Source organism: Nelusetta ayraudi, unplaced genomic scaffold (assembly GCF_046127955.1).
Source record: "Nelusetta ayraudi isolate G7.1 ecotype Tasmania unplaced genomic scaffold, CSIRO-AGI_Nayr_v1 ptg000011l, whole genome shotgun sequence".
In the NCBI taxonomy this organism is placed as follows: Eukaryota; Metazoa; Chordata; class Actinopteri; order Tetraodontiformes; family Monacanthidae; genus Nelusetta; species Nelusetta ayraudi.
This window is the reverse complement of record NW_027466061.1, coordinates 26,870,141-26,887,500: the sequence shown is the minus strand read 5'-3', so window position 1 is coordinate 26,887,500 and position 17,360 is coordinate 26,870,141. Positions and strand designations below refer to the sequence as shown.

Here is a 17,360-nt window from a genome sequence, read left to right as displayed (position 1 = left end):
CATCACTTTGCTATCACATATTTTCCCAAGGTCTTTGATCAAACCTTGGATGAGGTCTCGGATCGGATCTCCAGCACCGTTGACACTATATGTTCCCGGCATCATAAACCTCTTTGGGGTGTGATTTTTTTTTTTTTTTTTTTTTTTTTTTTCATGATGCTCAAGGAAGCTGGTGAGGCGAGGTGAGGGAAGGGAAGGGAGGGCAGGGGAGGGGCCGGTGGAGGGAAGAGGGGGTGGGGGTGGGTGGGGAGGCTTCTGCTAGTTAGCTAATGTGTGCGTGAAGCGGCCCGAGCGCCGTCCTCGTGGGATTGAACCAAAGTGTTGTTTGTTCTTCACGCCTCCGCCGGACAGCCAAAACCAGTGGAGGAGAACCCATAATTCTTTGCCGCGAGCGGCGCCTCTGCACATCCAATCGCATTAGAGAGCCGGCGGCCGAGGTGGAGGCGAACTTGTGCCAAGATTTAACCCGATTAGATCCGGATCCGGCCGTTCTGAGAGACGGCGCCGGAGAGCCGGCGTACCGTTCTACCTCGGGGGGCTCTAAGTCCTCGCGGGTGGGTCGGCGCCGAAAAAGGCGTCACGTCACTCGCTGGGCCGCGGCGCCCCTGAGCAAGGCGGCGGGGGGTTGCGGAAGCTCGGCGCGCGACAGATGGGAGAACTTTCAGACTAAATCAACAGTTTAATGAGCATCTGTTACACAGAAAGAGTCCGATCTTAGCCACGTAATTCATCCTCTCCCTGATATCTTTCTCCTCCGGGTTTTTTTCTTCCCTTATTCTTATTATTATTATTCTGCCCAGCAAGCCGATGGATCCCCAATTCCCCCTTCCCCTCTCTCCCGCCTCCCATCCCTCTCTTCCTCACCCTCCCCGCCTCTCCGGCGGTGGTCTTTTTATCGGATCAGTCTCAGGTCGTCGCCTCTGTCTCTCATGTGTTCCATCAAGGATGCATCCTTCAAACACACACACTGACGCTGCCTCCCTCACTTACTCACACACGCCGAGGCAGGCTGTTCTTTTTTTTTTTTTTTTTTCGCACAAGAGGAACGGAGAGAGGAAGAAAGAGAAGACCAAAAAAAGACGGGAGAACGATGAAAAAAGGAGACGGAGGACGGCGTCGTCTTTGGGTTAAATTATACATTATAGACGCGTCTCCGACGGCCTCGGCCCTCATTTGTCACCCGCATCCGATGCGGCTTGTTGACATGTGTAGGAGATGTCGGCGCTCATGCTGAGAGCTGTTTGTGCGTCTGGGGGAGTGTTTGTGACACACACACACACACACACACACACAAAGAGCCTGCCAAGCTTTGGGGTATGTGGGTAAATCCTTTGGCAACGAGGCTGCCAGAGTTGGGCGATGATGAATGCTGATGGCAGAGTGCATGGCCGGTCTCTGAACTGGTCACACACACACACACACACACACACACACACACACACACACACACACACACAGAGACAGACACTAATCAGTTTCCCAGCGCGTGAGGGCCAACTGGTGCCCCTCCACTGGTGAATGCTAATGTGACGAGTGGAAGATGTGAAACGGGGGAGACGGGGGAGGCGAGGGTGATGACAAGACGATGTAGATTGGATTGTTTACTGGCGTGTGTGACGCTCGTTGTGTGTGTGTGTGTGTTTTTTGTATGTGTGTGTGTGTGTGTGTGTGTGTGTAAGAAAAAGAGCATTCTTTCACAAACTGCAGTGATTCGCACTTGACTTGTATGTCTTTCTGTTTGCCAATTCGGGGAGGGCCTGATGAGACTTAAGCCCTATTTCTTATCTTATAATTTGTTGCGGTTTTAATTTTTACGTGTGATCGTCGCATGCAGCTGCGTGTTGACATGATGTTGATTGGAATTGACCTGTTTCTCACAGAGGCAGAATTTCAGTCAAACAATGCTCAGATTTGAGATTGTTTCCATTCTAACCGTGCGTGAGGTCGAACTTTCTCAGACAAAACGAGGGCGGCTGTACGGATCGAGCGTGGCTCCCGAGAGAGGGCACGTTTGTGCTACTCACAGCGTTCGATGCGGTCCTCGGGACTGGACGAGGTCTCTCGGTCTGACAGGAGGCCCGACACGGCGAAGATCTTCTTCCCGCTGTCCTCCACCGCCTTCAGGGCGCTGCTGGGCGAGCTTCCCGGCGGGATCTGGGCGCCGCCAAAGTCGTACTCTTTGCCCTCGGCGTCCGAGTAGCGCAGGTGGGGCGAGGCCTCGGCGTCCAGGCAGCCTTTGAGGCGCTTGGCCGGCGTGAAGGCCGACTGGTAGCCGCCCGGCACCCCGTCCCGGTCCTCCGGCGGCGAGGCGAAGGGCCTGAAGGCGCCGACGCCGCTGTGGTTCAGCATGCTGATGGGGGAGCAGTCCAGGTTGGGCGGAGCAAACTGGTGGTGGAGGTGGAGGAGGGACGGAGGGAAGTCCCTGTTGGGGAAACCCGGCGGGACGGCGCCCTGGCGGTGGTACATGGAGGCGAAGGTGTAGGAGCCGTTGTTGAAGGGCAGGTGGACGTCCTTCTCCACGGACACCGGCACGCCGAAGGGCCGCGGCTGCTGGCAGGGGATGGAGGCGTCGCGGGAGGCCTCGGCCGTGGACGCCAGCACCATCAGGGCCGGGGAGGCCAGGGGGTTGGGCAGGTAGGAGGAGCTCTCCATCTTGAACGCCGCCCTGTGGAGGTCCATGTTTGGAGTGGGGAGGTGGCGAAGGTGGAGGCGGAGGTGGAGGCGGACGCGGCAGACGAAGTGTCACTCCTTTCGTCGATAGGTGGCGCTACCACCAGGAGGGACCCTTTGGAAAAGGGTCTGAGAGAGGGGAAGAGCCTCGCGTGGAGTCTGCTTTTCTAAATACGGATGTGGCGGATTAGCTGCAGGGGCGGTTTTCTTGAGGGAAATCAGGAAAACATCAGCCGGCTTCAGTTCCGTTTAGCTTCGACTCGTTCCGCCTCTCTTCTAAATCGAGTTCCTCTGCCTCCAGCCAAATTCACTTGAGCCGAGCCGAGTCCAGAACATTACGTGTTCCAGTTCTTCACGGACGTCCCACGTTTAGAGGACTTCACTCCTTGTTAACAGTCACGAAAAAGAGGTCGATCTTTCTCTCTGGGAGAAAATAGTATGGGTCGCTGGATCCGAGCGGTTCCGAGGGGGGGTTGAGGACACGAGAAGGTCGTCAAAACCGCTGCCTCATCGTGTGGTGGTCCAACTGAGGAGAGAGAAAAAAAAAAAAACAAGAATCAGGTCTTTGACCCTTTTCTCCATGTTGACGTTTGTGGGAAGTAGAAAAGAAAATGTAAAGGAAAGCCTGAGAAACAGACACGGCACAGACAGAGAGACCTTCAAACTGGCAAAACCAACCCAGGGAATCTGTGCATGATGAAAAGGTTTGCATTGAGGGGGGTTTAGTAAATGTTAAGTAAAGGAGACAACGCGGCCTCGTGGGAGCGAGTGCTCTTGAGCGGACACTCCGGCTGAAGCTACAAACTGGAAGCCTCCAGGGAGCAGAAGTCCTCGGGCTGACACTGCCGGCCGCCCGCTCCTGCAAATCCCTGCAAAAGAAGCCAAGGAACTGCTTCAACCCCCCCCCCCCCAAAACTCAGACTTCTCTGCCTGCTCCCATCATCCTCTGCGACTGGACCCCCCGCCCTCCACCCACCACCCACCACCCTCCACGTCTCATCTCTTTCCAAATGTCCCCCCACCCGCTCCTCTCGCCTAATCTGCCCGTCTCCTCCTCTTCCTCCTCCTCCTCTTCCTCCTCCTCGTCATCTCCTCCTCTCATCTCACCGCCTCCATCTATCTCTCCTCCGCCGCCTCCTTCCATCTCAGATCTGGGTCTAAGCCGCTTATTCCTACCATCTCCCAGGATCTTATTGGACCAGAACCACTTGTCTTTAGATAAGGGGACGCATGCACACAGATATGCAAGCTTGCCGCCCACACACGCACACGCACGCGCACACACACGCACACACACACACACACACACACGCGCGCGCACACACAGATCTGATAAGAGGCTGTGTGGCTCGGTGTTGATCCTGACACCCGGCTGGCTGGCTGGCTGGCTGGCTGGCTGGGTGGGTGCAGACACTCCTGCAGGCCTGCACTCCCCTCTCACCCCCCCCTCCCCCACCCCCCGCTATCTCTTCATCTAACCACTTTTAATTCCCCCCAATTTTTTTTACTATCTGTCCCCCGTCTTTCTTCATGCATCTCTGCTGTCAATCTCCCCCCCCCAACGCCCCACTCATCCCCCTCTCCCTCGGGTGATTCACGGGGGTGATATCATATCAGACCTCTCCATCTGCCATCCACGAGCCAGAGGAAATCTGACTGAGTGAATAAATTAGCCGTACTTGACCCGGCGACCCGCTGCCTTCAGCGGCGGCAGACTGGGGATCTTCCCCTCCTGGGGATTACAGCGGGAGCGCCACCATTGGCTCGGCAGGCGGGAGGCAGCCCGATGAAACGGCAAAATAACATTTCTGAGATTCTTATCCGGCGAAGGGCAATTTGAAGGTGGCTGGCTTGTTAAGGGCCCCGATACGTTTTTGGGATTAGGAAAGGAGGAAACGACGGCGGCGGTGCCGCCACGCTCGTCGTATCGCAGCGGTGTGTGATCCGCTTACACGCAAGCAGGTTATCGCGGCTAATTTTGATATTATTATATCAGATAAAAGAAAAAAAAAAAAAAAAGCATAGCTACGGATCAAAAGAGACCACCGGCAGGTAAAAAAAAAAAAAAAAAAAAAGGTCAAATGAGAAAAAGTCACGCGTGCACTTAAGTGTAAAGACACAACCAAGGCAAAGTTGCAGGACCGACAGCCGAGAAGTGGAGATGAAAGGAGCCTTCATCAGCCGTAAACAGCAACTCATTCAAATCAATTCCAAAACCTGATCCTGCCTTCGGCACGCCCGCCCTCTCCCTCTCTCTCTCTCTTCTTCTCTACACACACACACACACACACACGCGCTCCAGCAGGGAGGAGCAGAGGTGATGGAGATGAGGGCGAGATGTTTTACATTACCGCAAAATGTACAGTAGACAGTGGAGTGTGGCGTGCGGAGAGCCGCTAACACTAACACACCTCGGGGCCGGACACAAGCAGCGGACTCACGTTACACACTCCCCCCCGCTCCGACCAGCTACCGCAGCCCGTCCCGGAAATAACACCTCGCAATGGAAGCCACGACAAAACCTCCCGTCCTTCCTCCTCCTCCTCCTCCTCCTCCTCCTCCTCCACTATGACTCTCCTCTGCCACTCGCCTCTCTGTCTGTCTCACTTTACCCTCCGCTGAGTGTTTGGCGCTCTCTATATCACACCCCACTCTCTCCCCGTGTCACCTCCGCAGCGAGGACTGCGTCCGAGGTGTTGATAGCTGGGTAATGCGCTGATAAGTAGCGGGATATTTCAATTTTATTATCATTACCCAGCAGGCCGAGGGGCGGACGGGACGTGGGGGTTGGGGTTGGGGTTGGGGGGGGGAGCCGCCGCGCCGGCAACGTGAGGCAGCCAATCCAATAAGAGGACGCTCGGCGTTCCGTCACTAGCCGAAGCGGAGGAGGCGAGGGAGGGAAAAGAGGAGGTGTCACGGGTGGAGGGAAGTGAAAGAGGAGTAAACAGAGAAATCCCGGGGAAAGCAAAAAGTGGAAAAGAAGCGGGGGAGACCAAAGAGACAAAAAGAAATAAGTGCAAAAGAAAAGCTGAGGAAACAGGACTAATGCAAATAGGAGCGAGGAGAGGAAAAGGAAGAAGGGAAAAGAGGAGAAAAAGAGGAAATGAGACAAAGAGACGAGAATGAACAATATTAGTAGGCAAATAAAAAAAAGTAGAGAAGATAACAGGAAAAGAGAAGAGAGAGAGACACACACACACACACACACACACACACACACACACACACACACACACACACACACACACACACACACACACACACACACACACGGCCTTCCTCCAGCTGTCACTCTGTTGTATGGATGCTTTCACCTGCTAAAAATATTATTCTTACTCGTGTGCTATGCTTGTAACGTCACTAATAGAAGTGTCATAAAGCCGCTGGGAGTCGGAAAACAACAGCCGTAACTGGGCTCGACACACGCGCACACACACACACACACACACACACACCTATAGGCGTGTCATCAATATACCGGCGCAATTACATCCGTTGCACATGTGGCTCATGTCACTCTGTGCCACTTACAATCGCATTTGCCGGCGCCGGAGACCACCCACACAACAAGGCGGCGCGCCGGGGTTATATGCATTTTATAATGGGAAATGTCACGGGGGAACATTTACCACGCTGTCATAATTTGATTACAGTGCGCAAGAATGATACAGCTGTCGGCGGCCGGATATTAAACACCAGCGGCCGAGCGCCACTTTTCTCCACGTCAAATCTGCGCCTGGAGTGACGGCGCGGTGGCAGTCGGTGGCAGTCTGGGGAGACTGGAGGGGGGGAGGGGCCGGATTGTAGAATTCATCAGGGGTCATTTTGAGCGGCCATTAAGATCATCGTTCCTCCCGCTCGACTGATGATCCCACGAGATTTTAGGAGTAGAAGGCGACATTTCCCAAGCTTCGTCTCACATCTTGCTGTGGAGAAGCGTCAAATCAGAATAATCAGAAAAAAAAAAACGTTATCATCTGTCGTAGCAGAAAATCGACTTTGACGTGGCCCACGTAAAACCCGGTGGAAATACAGATTTAAACACTGTCATTTTAAGACTCTGAAAGAATAAATAGACAATAAATAGATCGTATTCAGCTGTCTTGTTTAAAATGTTAATGGCAATGGGTGTGAGTGAATTCTTGTGGAGGTTTTTCCACGACAGGGGGGCTTAATATTGGCAATGACTCATCAGCCAAAAAGTAATGTCCAGAAAGCAGCATATTTAACCCGCTGTTTACAGCCTCCTGCTGAAAATGGATGCTTTGTTGGACCTTCCACATGCACGGGCAAAAACAAGAAGACCTCCAGAGGGCGGAGCCAACGCCTGACTGGAGACGTGGACACTGACCTCAGAGCGCCGTGTCAGTGAGGCGTTCATGCCCTTTGTGACATCAAAAAATGCCCCATTTCCAGAAGTGTGCGTTTTAGCGCCTGCCTTATGCGAAGTGAGGCAAGCGCAGGAAGTGAAGAACTGAGGGGTTTTTTTTTCCCCCGCGTCTGGATCACTGACAGGAATAGAGGCGGAGAGCGTCGGTAGGAAATGATCCCCCCCCCCACCTGGACACGAGGCCTTGAAAGGCTTCCATCAAACCAGATTGAATTGTCTGCTCCACTCCTGCTGCGGATTTGTTCTGCAATCTGAGGCAAAAGGAGGCCGGCAGTCGGCACCCAAAGACGGAAAAAAGGGGTGAGATGACAAGGAGACGGCGTCTCCTCCACCCTGCTCCCTCTTTGTTAACTGCTGGGAATAAATATTCTCCCTGCTCGGCTGCTCCTGCCGAGTAACCGCCTGCTTTCCCCGCCGCCGCCTCCGCGACGTCGACGCCGCGACTTGTCACACGGAGCTTTTCCAGTGCGTCCTCTGAGCTCCAGAGAGGGGAACCGAGGAGGAAGCCAATTTTTGTTATAAAAATGTCTCGCGGACTGTGACGGTGACTGATGAGTGCGTGCGAGTGAGCGAGCGAGCGAGCGGGCGAGCGCCGAGACTGTCAGGAAGCAGAGCGGCTCAAGTTTTTTCTCCTCTTTTCCCCCCTCGTCTCTCAATCACTCTCTCACTCTCTCTCTCTCTCACTCTCTCTCTCTCTCTCTCCTAATGGAGAGAAAAGCGGTGAAAGAGAAAGATCTGTCCAAACGTGTGCGTTTATACGTTCTGACGCACGCCTCCTCCTCCTCCTACTCTTCCTCCCTGTGTGCTATGTGTGTGTGTGTGTGTGTTTACAGGTTGTTGACAAGCGTGCAAGTGTCACTCCTGGATTTTTTATTTTTTTTTTAGAAGAAAAAAGGGGCCGACGCCGGGTAAAAATAAGCCGGCGCGGAGCAAAACCGCAGCGTTTCCACAGCTGAGGCTGGGATTTAATGAGGCCTAATCTGAAGTGCGGGGGACGGAGGCTCTCCCGGGGACAAAGTCTTCACTCAAACTCCAGTTAAAATTTACGGCCGGCGATGCCGCCGCCGCCGCCGCCGCCGCCCCCGGCCGTCCCTGAGCTCCACTCAGCCGCCTGCTTAATTAAACCGGCGTATATTTTAATCCACCATTGAAAAATAGCGCGTAAAGCTTTTACAGGAAACTGTCAAAGGCACGAGCAAAGTACAGGTGCCGTGTTTAAAAATGGAATCCTTTTTTTTTTTTTATTATTATTATTATGATCGTCATTGCTGTTATTATCGCCATCAGAGCCGAGCAAAACAGCAGCTGCAGTTTAAATCCTCACCATCGACAAAACACCTCTGATGTCGGCCGCTCGCTGTCAGCACGCGACCGCGGCCGAGACTTGAAAGTGCAGCGTGTTGTTTTTTTTTTTCGGGCTACAGAATTAGGATGAATAAAGAAAATACATAACATATAATATAAAAATATATAAATGCCAGTTATTGAAGACATGTTTTTGTATTTTGGAACTCCAAAGTCGGCCCCCTCCCCCACCCCAACACCCCAAACTGGGCCGTTGCGTGGCTTTGCCTCTCATTACCTCAAAGCAGAAATAGTTGTTCAGCAACAGCAAAACCCAACAAGAGAAACGTTGTGTTTCTTTAAAATGAAAATGAAAATGAAAAAGAAAAAGTTTTTTTTGGGGGGGGTGAGTGGAGGAGGGGGGTCTGAAAAAAAGTCCCCTTTGAGCTTGACGATAAAAAAAAATAACTTCCATGGAAAAGAGCAAAAGAAAGAAACTCTGCAGTCAGAGATGAAACATTTGCCATGATGAGACGTGCAGGCGGGCGGAGCGAGGAGACAACGTGGCTCCGTCGCCATGAGATAGAAAAAAGTGAGAGTGGAGCAGATCCACTCGGTATTCCAGACACACCCGTGCGCTCATAGGTGTGTCTGTGTGTGTGTGTGTGTGTGTGTGTGTGTGTGTGTGTGTGTGTGTGTGTGTGCGTGCGTGCGCGTGTGTGCGTTTGCTGATGTCCGAAGCTACAGTCGATACTATTGAAAGCTACTCGTTCATGTCTGGCCACCAGCTCGGACGTCCTTGCGAATAAGAATGGCCGCCATCCATCTTGGCCGCCGCTCATATAATCCGTCCTTCCAGCTGCAAGAAGGAAAAATAACAAAAACTAAATCTGTTTATTTAAAAAATAAAGGGGGTTCCTCCCGATCCAAGTATCCAATCTTCTTTCCAAAATTCTTGTCTCTCTCTCTCTCTCTATCTATCTCTCCCTCTCGCTATCTCTCTCTCTCTCTTTCTCTATCTCTCCCTCTCTGTCTCCGGAATATGAAAACTGTAACCAGGTTATTGGCCTCAGTCAGCAGCTGCTCCCGTTAACGCAGGGAGGGAAACGAGCGTCGGTGGTGGAAGGAAAACTAGACGTAACACAGGGAGATTTAATATCACTCTTACACACACACACACACACACACACACACACACACACACACACACACACACACACACACACACACACACACACACACACACACACACACAACAGAAAGCCCAGGAGTGACGCCAGGGTAATATTTTGCAAGATGATCAGTATGGATATGGAAAACGTGCCCGTGATGCGAAACCTTTGCAACTGCATGAAGCATTTTTGTTTGGAGTTTGGAGTTGAATATTTAAAGAGACATTTTTTTTTTTTTTTTTTTTTTTTTTTTTTAAGGAAGGTAAATCAAGAGTTTGAAAAAGTGCAGCTGGCGTTCACTGAAGAAAAGCGGATGTTAATTGCTGCAGTGGGGGAAAAAAAAAAAAAAAAAAAAAAGTGCTGCAGGTGTGAGAGTTAATCCCAGTCCTGCAGTTTATGCACACTGTTGTCTTTTCTTCCTCCTTTCAAGACACGAGGGGGGAACCGAAACGCCTCAGATTTAAAACTCGCAGAAGCATCCTGAAATAATCGCACTCTTTCACTCGCTTCCCCACTTAGAGCATCTGCAATTTTCACTCAATCTGTAAGGATGACGGACGCAGCGACGGACGTTTCTCAGTTTTCTGCAGCTACCATAAAACAAAACAAACAAACAAACAAAAAAAATCACGGATTTATTCCGAGAAGTCTGGATGTTGGGAAACCATTATATGTCCATAACTCCCGTGATGAAGCTAAAAGCAAAATCAACAATTACAGCCATTACGCTGCTAGTTTATGGTAAATGCACGTCACCGTTGCATCCGCAAACTTTTCCCTGCGTCACTCACGCAAGGCAGAACCAAGAGAGATTTATTTCTCCAGTGACTCAAGGGAAGAAGTCGTGGCCTGCAGACAATACACACAAAATAAAAGCGGGCCTTGACCCGTAGCAGGGCTTCCCAGTCACGACGGCATTCAGGCCTGGTGCGGCAGGGGCCGTCTAATTCCTGGTACAGGTTCTGGGGGTGGGGGTTGTGAGCTAAAAGTAATCTCACACAGCTCATAGATCGACATCCACAGGTAGCATTTCTGAAACCCTGCGAAAAACCAACTCACTGCCGCATTTAGTATTTGTTTTTTGTTTTTCTCACGGGGGTCTTTTTGTTTCGCTGAAATCTATTTTTCGTCTGCCGGGTGGAGCGAAGCCACGGCCCCAACGGCCCGGACGCAGTTTCAGACGGCGAAAGTTCCAGTTCATCAGGATTTAACTGTCCCAATAATCGCCGTGGAGTGATTTTCCCTCAAGAACAGAGCCTTTCATTTGAGGTCAAACAGAAACATTTTCCGTGCACTCGATTTCTTATTTTCCCGCGACAGGCGCGCGCACACACACACGCACGTTTAGGCACACACGGAGCTCAACGAAAGAAAAGCGCCGCGTGCACCTTAATGAGATCAGTGTGTCTGTGTGTCGTCACAGACGAGACACAGGAGAAGCTCTCACTCAAAGTCGTGCGAGGCAGACGGATGAATGGCAAAAAGCATCCGACCGAACAGGTGTGACGGTGCTCTCCATCCTGCAGGGCGTGTGTGTGTGTGTGTGTGTGTGTGTGTGTGTGTGTGTGTGTGTGTGTGTGTGTGTGTGTGTGTGTGTGTGGACCCGCTGTGCTGTGCTGTGCCTGGACTGGGCAGCAGCAGCAGCTGATGTGGCTGGCAGGCAGGCAGCAGGACAGGAAGCCTGCACACGAGTGCGAGCCAATTAGAAGGGAGTCGCACGGAGAAAGTGCTGCCAGCGACGCTGTTTGCGTTCACACACCCTGCTGCAATATCAGCACCGACTTAAGACCCAGGCGGATTTTAGGGGAGGGTGGGGGAGACGGCCGGCGGCTGGGGTCAAAGGTCAGCTGGGACGCTCCACGAATCTTTTTCTTTTTGTTACTCTTTTTTTTTTCTTTTTTTTTTTGCGCTAACTGATCGCGAGGCGGCCAGCCGCATAATCAGGCTCCTGCTCGTGCAGATTTCTCCGCGGCCGGCACGGATCGGGCTTCCTGTATCGCCAAGCGGCACTGAGGGAGGGCGGGAGGGAGGGGGAGAAAAATGATAAGTCGGCTACACAAATACTGCAATCGATGGACACAAAGCGCGCCGACCAACAGTGTCTTCTGGGGGGGGGGGGGTGAATATTAGCTTATTTTCCAAGCAGGGAGCCAGTGATAGGGCTCCGGCTGTAATTGACGACCGGAGGCCGAGAGAGATATGATGTTGTGGTGGCCGTGGAGTGGAGGAGGAGGAGGAGGAAGAGGAGGGGGAGGAGGGATAGAGAGAAGGCGGGGGGGGGGGGCGGCAGCGGAGAAGACAGAGGAGGAGCAGCGCTGACTGGAGAACACAAAGTATCCGACATCCGACACAACTCCTCCACTCCGGCCATTAGGATAATTCTCCCACTTTCTCTGGTTGCCCAGAGCGTCTCCCAGTGATATTCTGCAACCCTCCACCCCCACCACCACCGACCCACCCACCGGCAGCGCCATCAGCAGCAGCAGCATTACCAGCCGCTGCCTCCTCCAATGCAATCAAACCATTAAACACGGCGCTGCGCCTCCCGCACGCGCTGATCTCCCTCCAATGGAGAAGGACCGGAGACGAGCTACTCCCCTTTCCCGTCATCGATGAGAGGGAATCTCAGGGGCCTGCACGCACGCCAGCGAGGAGGAAGAGATTTTTATTATCCACTCAGAAGATTCACCGAAACAACATGTAAACGAAGGGAAGGGATGAGATGACGTGGAGATGGAATAACTGAGACCAAACCTTGCTCAGCTATGTTAAATGTTTAATGCTTAAAGACTGATTTTTTTTTTTTTTTTTTAAATATTCAAGCTTGATTTTAAAAATTGGTTAAAAATATATTTATTTGTAAATATTAATTGCACTTTTAGTCGTAATGATGAAATTTATTTGTATTGTGGAGGCTGTTTTGGTTTTTTTTTTTTCACCATGCAAAGCCATTTAGGCTCCCCATCTTTTTTCTAACTCAATAATCAAATCAATTCACTCAATCGTATCATTTATTTATGCTCATTTGACCTGTAAAATAATAAAGACATATTGTGCTGGCACTTCAAAAGGATCGAGTGCATTTGAAAAGATTCATCTTGAAAAATGAAAAAAAAAAAATCACGGAACACGATGAAAATTTGGACAAAAAGTACGCGCGCGCTCCAGCTTGACGAGCGGCGCACAACCATCGGCTCCGCGTGCTTCATAACGGTGCTTAGAGGACCCGCGATATAGCGCGCGACCGCAATTCAACTTTTTTTGTTTTTTCTTTGCGGCACAAAAAAAAAAAAAAAAAACGCTTTGCACTTTGCGCCGCCACTCAGCGCGCGCGCGTTCAAACACTTGTTATTTACCGGCGACACGTTCACGTCAATTACAGGGAGCCGCTTGTCAAATTAGCGGTGTTTATTATGGGAACGGGAAAGGAAAAAAAAATCACACACACACACACACACACACACACACACACACACACACACACACACACACACACACACACACACACACACACACACAGGGAGTGGCTGAGTGAGAGACTGATGGAGGGATGGAAGGAGGAGTGTATAGGCTTCTGCTTTTCATAAAGAATGAGGAGTTAGTGCATATTGATAGGAGCTAATAGACGCGGGGGCGGGTCACCGCAGTGTAGCAACCACTCTGCCTTCATTTAGTGTCAGTGTCGCAGCGGGGAGGGGCGGCCTGTTGTTCCCATTCAATCAAATACACGATCTGCAAATACATATTGTTGTCATGCCTCCGTGAATTTAATCTCACGCGTTTGTTTGTGAAATGACTCAGTTTCGACGCAGGGGGAACATCCACAAGGGGGGTGGGGGGTGGGGGGGGGAACACACTCCTGGACTATTAAACGACATTAACATGTGAAGACAAAGACGGCCAGACAACGAAGGTCGGCGGAGATTCTGGGATGATCAGGTGGCGTCTGTTACGATGTTTCCGTATATGCGCAACCAAATTAAAATCACAAGTCCTCTGCTCCCGTGCTGACCATTGATCCCGACTGCGTGTGCGTGTGTGTGTGTGTGTGTGTGTGTGTGTGCGTGTGTGTGTGTGTGGTGGGGGAGGGGAGGGTGAAGGAGGTGTGAAATGGACATTAATTTTCGCTCACTTCTCTCGGAGCAAAAGGAGATCAATGGTTGGCAATAACAGCTGACGGTGGGGGGGTTTTGGCGGGGGGGAAGGGGGGGGGTGCAGAATGGAGAAGGCTGGAGGAGGATGAATCATCTCCCGGCACTTTTCCTTCAACAGAGACGTTATATATTTTTCGGTGGTTCTACAAAAGGATTCGCGTCAACAGACGACGAGGCCTAAATGGGAAATCTAAGAAAAACAGGCCTTTGGGTTTAAAACGACTAGAATTTAAAAAAAAAATTACGTTCAAAATAAAGTAGAATTCACATTTACAGAGATGTTACGGGTTTATTTGATGATTTAAAAAAACAAGAATCAACATGTTCTGTTTCTGAAGAAGAATTCAGCGAGTGTTTCAGAACTGTTTCGATTCCGAGGCTCGGAGTAAAACAGAAATAAGCATCACTGTGACGCACGTTCTAAACTGAGCAGCTCGTCAGAATCTGACTCAAATGAACAGGCTCACGGAGCGGCAAAAATATGGAGGCAGGATTTTTTTGATGGAAACGTGATGGAAAAAGCGAGTCCGGGCCTTTTCTAAAAAACAAAACTAATAATTTTGGTTGAGAGGAGGGTGCTCTGGTCGGTGCGCAACAAACGATTAACACAATTCAATTTAAACAAAACGACATTACAGAAAGAAACGTAGGCAGGGACGTCAATATTCAAATTATCCAAATTATTTCGTTGAACTTTGAGTCTTTTCAGACGATGGAACATTTTTACTGCCGTAATAATGGAGTAATATGAATCAAACGAGTCTCGTTTAATGTCTCATTAACATGTAATTAAAAAGATGTCGTGCACTTAATTGGATGAGCTATGGGAAACTGTTTAATGCGCGTAAAGATTGCAAATAAACTTTTTTTTTTAAATCAATTGTATCTATTAACCAGTGAATACATATTCATAAATTGATAATCCAAATCATTTTGTGAATTATTTGAGGAATCAGATGTTGCCTTGTGTAAGGAATTGTTCATTTAAAGAAAAATAACATGTTAAAATACCACGCAAAATAAAATTTAATACATCCGGTAAGTTTTTTGTTGTTTTTTTTCAAGAATGATTAATTACATTTTAATTAATAAGGTTAAAAAAAATCTGAACATCGGGCAGAAGGGGTTGACGCTGGTTGATCAGATAATCGATCAAATCGATTGAAGTGATTCATCACGCGCTGTTGACTCGATCCGGATGTGGACTTTGTGATTTTGGAGAATTTTAATTCCAACTTGACGGCGCCGTGAGTTTCAGAGCGGCTGCAGTCACGTTGCCTTCACCCCGGAATATCATCATGGTTCATCTCACATCTCCAACACCGAGGACACTTGAAGAGTCAGAAATAACCGCAAACACTTCAACTGCTTTTCTTTTTCGATTCACTTTGATTTTTTTTTTTTTGTTGTTGTTTTTTTTTACATTTTATTTGAAATAAATCTTGAAAAAATATTTAGTGCACATCGGTTATTAAATGTGCGTACAAAAAACGGTCCAATCACGAAATTAAATGTTGAATAAGTTTTCATTATCCACAACTTAATTGCTTTACTTTGTTGTTTGGAAAAAGGAAGATGGTAAAAAATGTGGGGACACAAAACACGTAATAATAATAATAATAATAATAATAATAATAATAATAATAATAATAATAATAATAAAACATTTTAAAAGGTATACAAGTGTTAATAGAAAATGTCGTGACTGCAATAATTTAAAACGAATCCTCCGTGTGCAGAAACGGAAAATCCAAAGTTGTCTCCGGTAATACCGGACGCAGCAGCAGCAGCAGCAGCAGCAGCAGCAACGGGACGCGCTGCTTCAGGGAAGCCGACTCCGGGCCACTGCGCTCCGGACATGCAGCCGGAAGGCCCCCGGGATTTCCAGCTTATTCACTCGAAGGAGACACGATGTAAATCGTACAGGCTGCATAAGTTAACAGGTGTTTTTCAGCCCTCTATGTGCGTGTCCGTGCGTGTGCACACACCAAAAGTGCGTTCGTTTGGGACTTTTTTTTATTTTATCATTATTATTATTATTTTTAATAGAGAAACGTAGGCTTAAAAACTGTGGCCTATAAAAATACGGTGTTTCCTTTGACGTTTGCACCAAATGATATGTTGTATTTCTGTTTATAACGATAATTGGATTTATGTTTTAATTAAAGTCATTATAATTAGTCAAAAAAAAAACAACAAAATAAATTCCAGAGTGCGAGTTAAACTTGGCCTTTGAGGAGGAGTGAATCCTCTTGAAATTAAAGCGTCCGTGTGATATAGTTGCTCCGTGAAAAAGAGCCCCGTCAGGAGCTTTATTGGACGCCGACTAACGGGGCCCATGAGCGGCGGTTTCCCACGCTGGATGTGTTTTTACTGCCGCGACACAATTCCAAAGTTTTACTGGAATCCAGCGACGCAGCTCGCAGTTCGGTGTCGAGAGAGGGGCCGACTTTCACTCCGAACACCGGAGATTTATAAGGGGGGAAATGATCACTGGAGCGTTTAGCTGGATACGAAAAAAAAAACCGGAATATTCCCTGGAAAAGTTTTCACGGCGCTAAAAAAAAAACCCAAAAAAAACAAAACACACATATATATATATAAAACTCAAATTAGCGAGGAAAAAATAAATTAAAAAATACAGCTGTGTTATATAAAAAAAGTGAAATTTATATTTCAGCTCCCTTAAAAAAAAGTGAGATACTATCAATAGTGTGCGGGCTGACTGATGCGTCCCCGTGCGCGCTGCCTCTCGCGCAATGACACTGGCACGCGCGCCGCGCCGCGAGTGAAACAAGTGTTTTCAAGAAGCTCCGTTGTTTGCTGCTGCTGCTACTGCTGTTGCTGCTGCTGGTAGGCGCGTGCACACCGGTGGGCGCACGTGCGCGCGCGCGCCAAAGAAGTCCCTGTCCAAAAAAAAAAAAGGAGACAGACCGGGAGCGTACACCCCCCACCACCACCACCGCCACACACACAGACGCACACCAACACACGCACGCGCGCACACACACGCACTCCATCTCGCTCCTTTCACAATATTTGTTGTAAATACGGAGCAGCACAGCGCCAAAATCCCAGAGTGGAGCGGAAGAGGATAAAAAGAGAGAAAAAGTGTGTGTGAAGTAAGTTGGAATCAGCTGCGGGAGAAACGAGCGGCGGGACACGAAACGGTCGTCAAGTGGGATCCAGAGTGGAGCTTCACACCAAACAACAACAACAACAACAACAACAACAACAACAACAGGAACCATGAGCCAGACAGTCAGACTGTAGCCGGGACTCACCTCGCCGTGGCGGAATCCGCTCCTTCTTCTTCTTCTTCTTGCGCACACCACTCCTCGCTTTCCGCCTTCCTTTTTTATCATCACAACAAACGGAGAGAGAGAGAAAAAACTTTTTTTCTTCCTCCCGACCCGCTCGCTCACTCACTCACTCTCTCTCTCTCTCTCTCTCTGTGTCACGCGTATACACACAGTGTGGAACAGCAGCAGAGCTCCGGCCCTTGTGGCTCTCGCACGGCAGCGCCGCAGATAACGGGAGGCGCTTTGTGGAAGCAGGAAAGTAGTTAACACCTCCCTGTTGAGGTTAGCAGCCGGAGAGGAGGAGGAGGAGGAGAGAGCGGAGAGAGGAGGGAGGGAGGGAGAGAGAGAGAGAGAGAGAGAGAGAGAGAGAGAGAGAGAGAGAGGCTGA

The 17,360-nt window shown here is 49.5% G+C and overlaps 1 protein-coding gene across 8 annotated transcripts in view; it reads right to left on the bottom strand.

Annotated features, from left to right (window-relative positions):
- Nucleotides 1-17,078, bottom strand: part of rnf220a (ring finger protein 220a) — a 152,003-nt gene extending 134,925 nt beyond the window's left edge. For all 8 annotated transcript variants that reach the window (XM_076022296.1, XM_076022301.1, XM_076022298.1 and 5 more), the window contains exons 1-2: nt 16,955-17,078; nt 2,025-3,196 (exon numbers count right to left, since the gene is read on the bottom strand). In XM_076022296.1, coding sequence (XP_075878411.1) covers nt 2,025-2,679 — 655 coding nt within the window. In that variant the 5' untranslated portion in view covers nt 2,680-3,196; nt 16,955-17,078. The remainder of the gene's footprint in view (nt 1-2,024; nt 3,197-16,954) is intronic.
- Between the last annotated feature and the right edge of the window lie 282 nt (nt 17,079-17,360).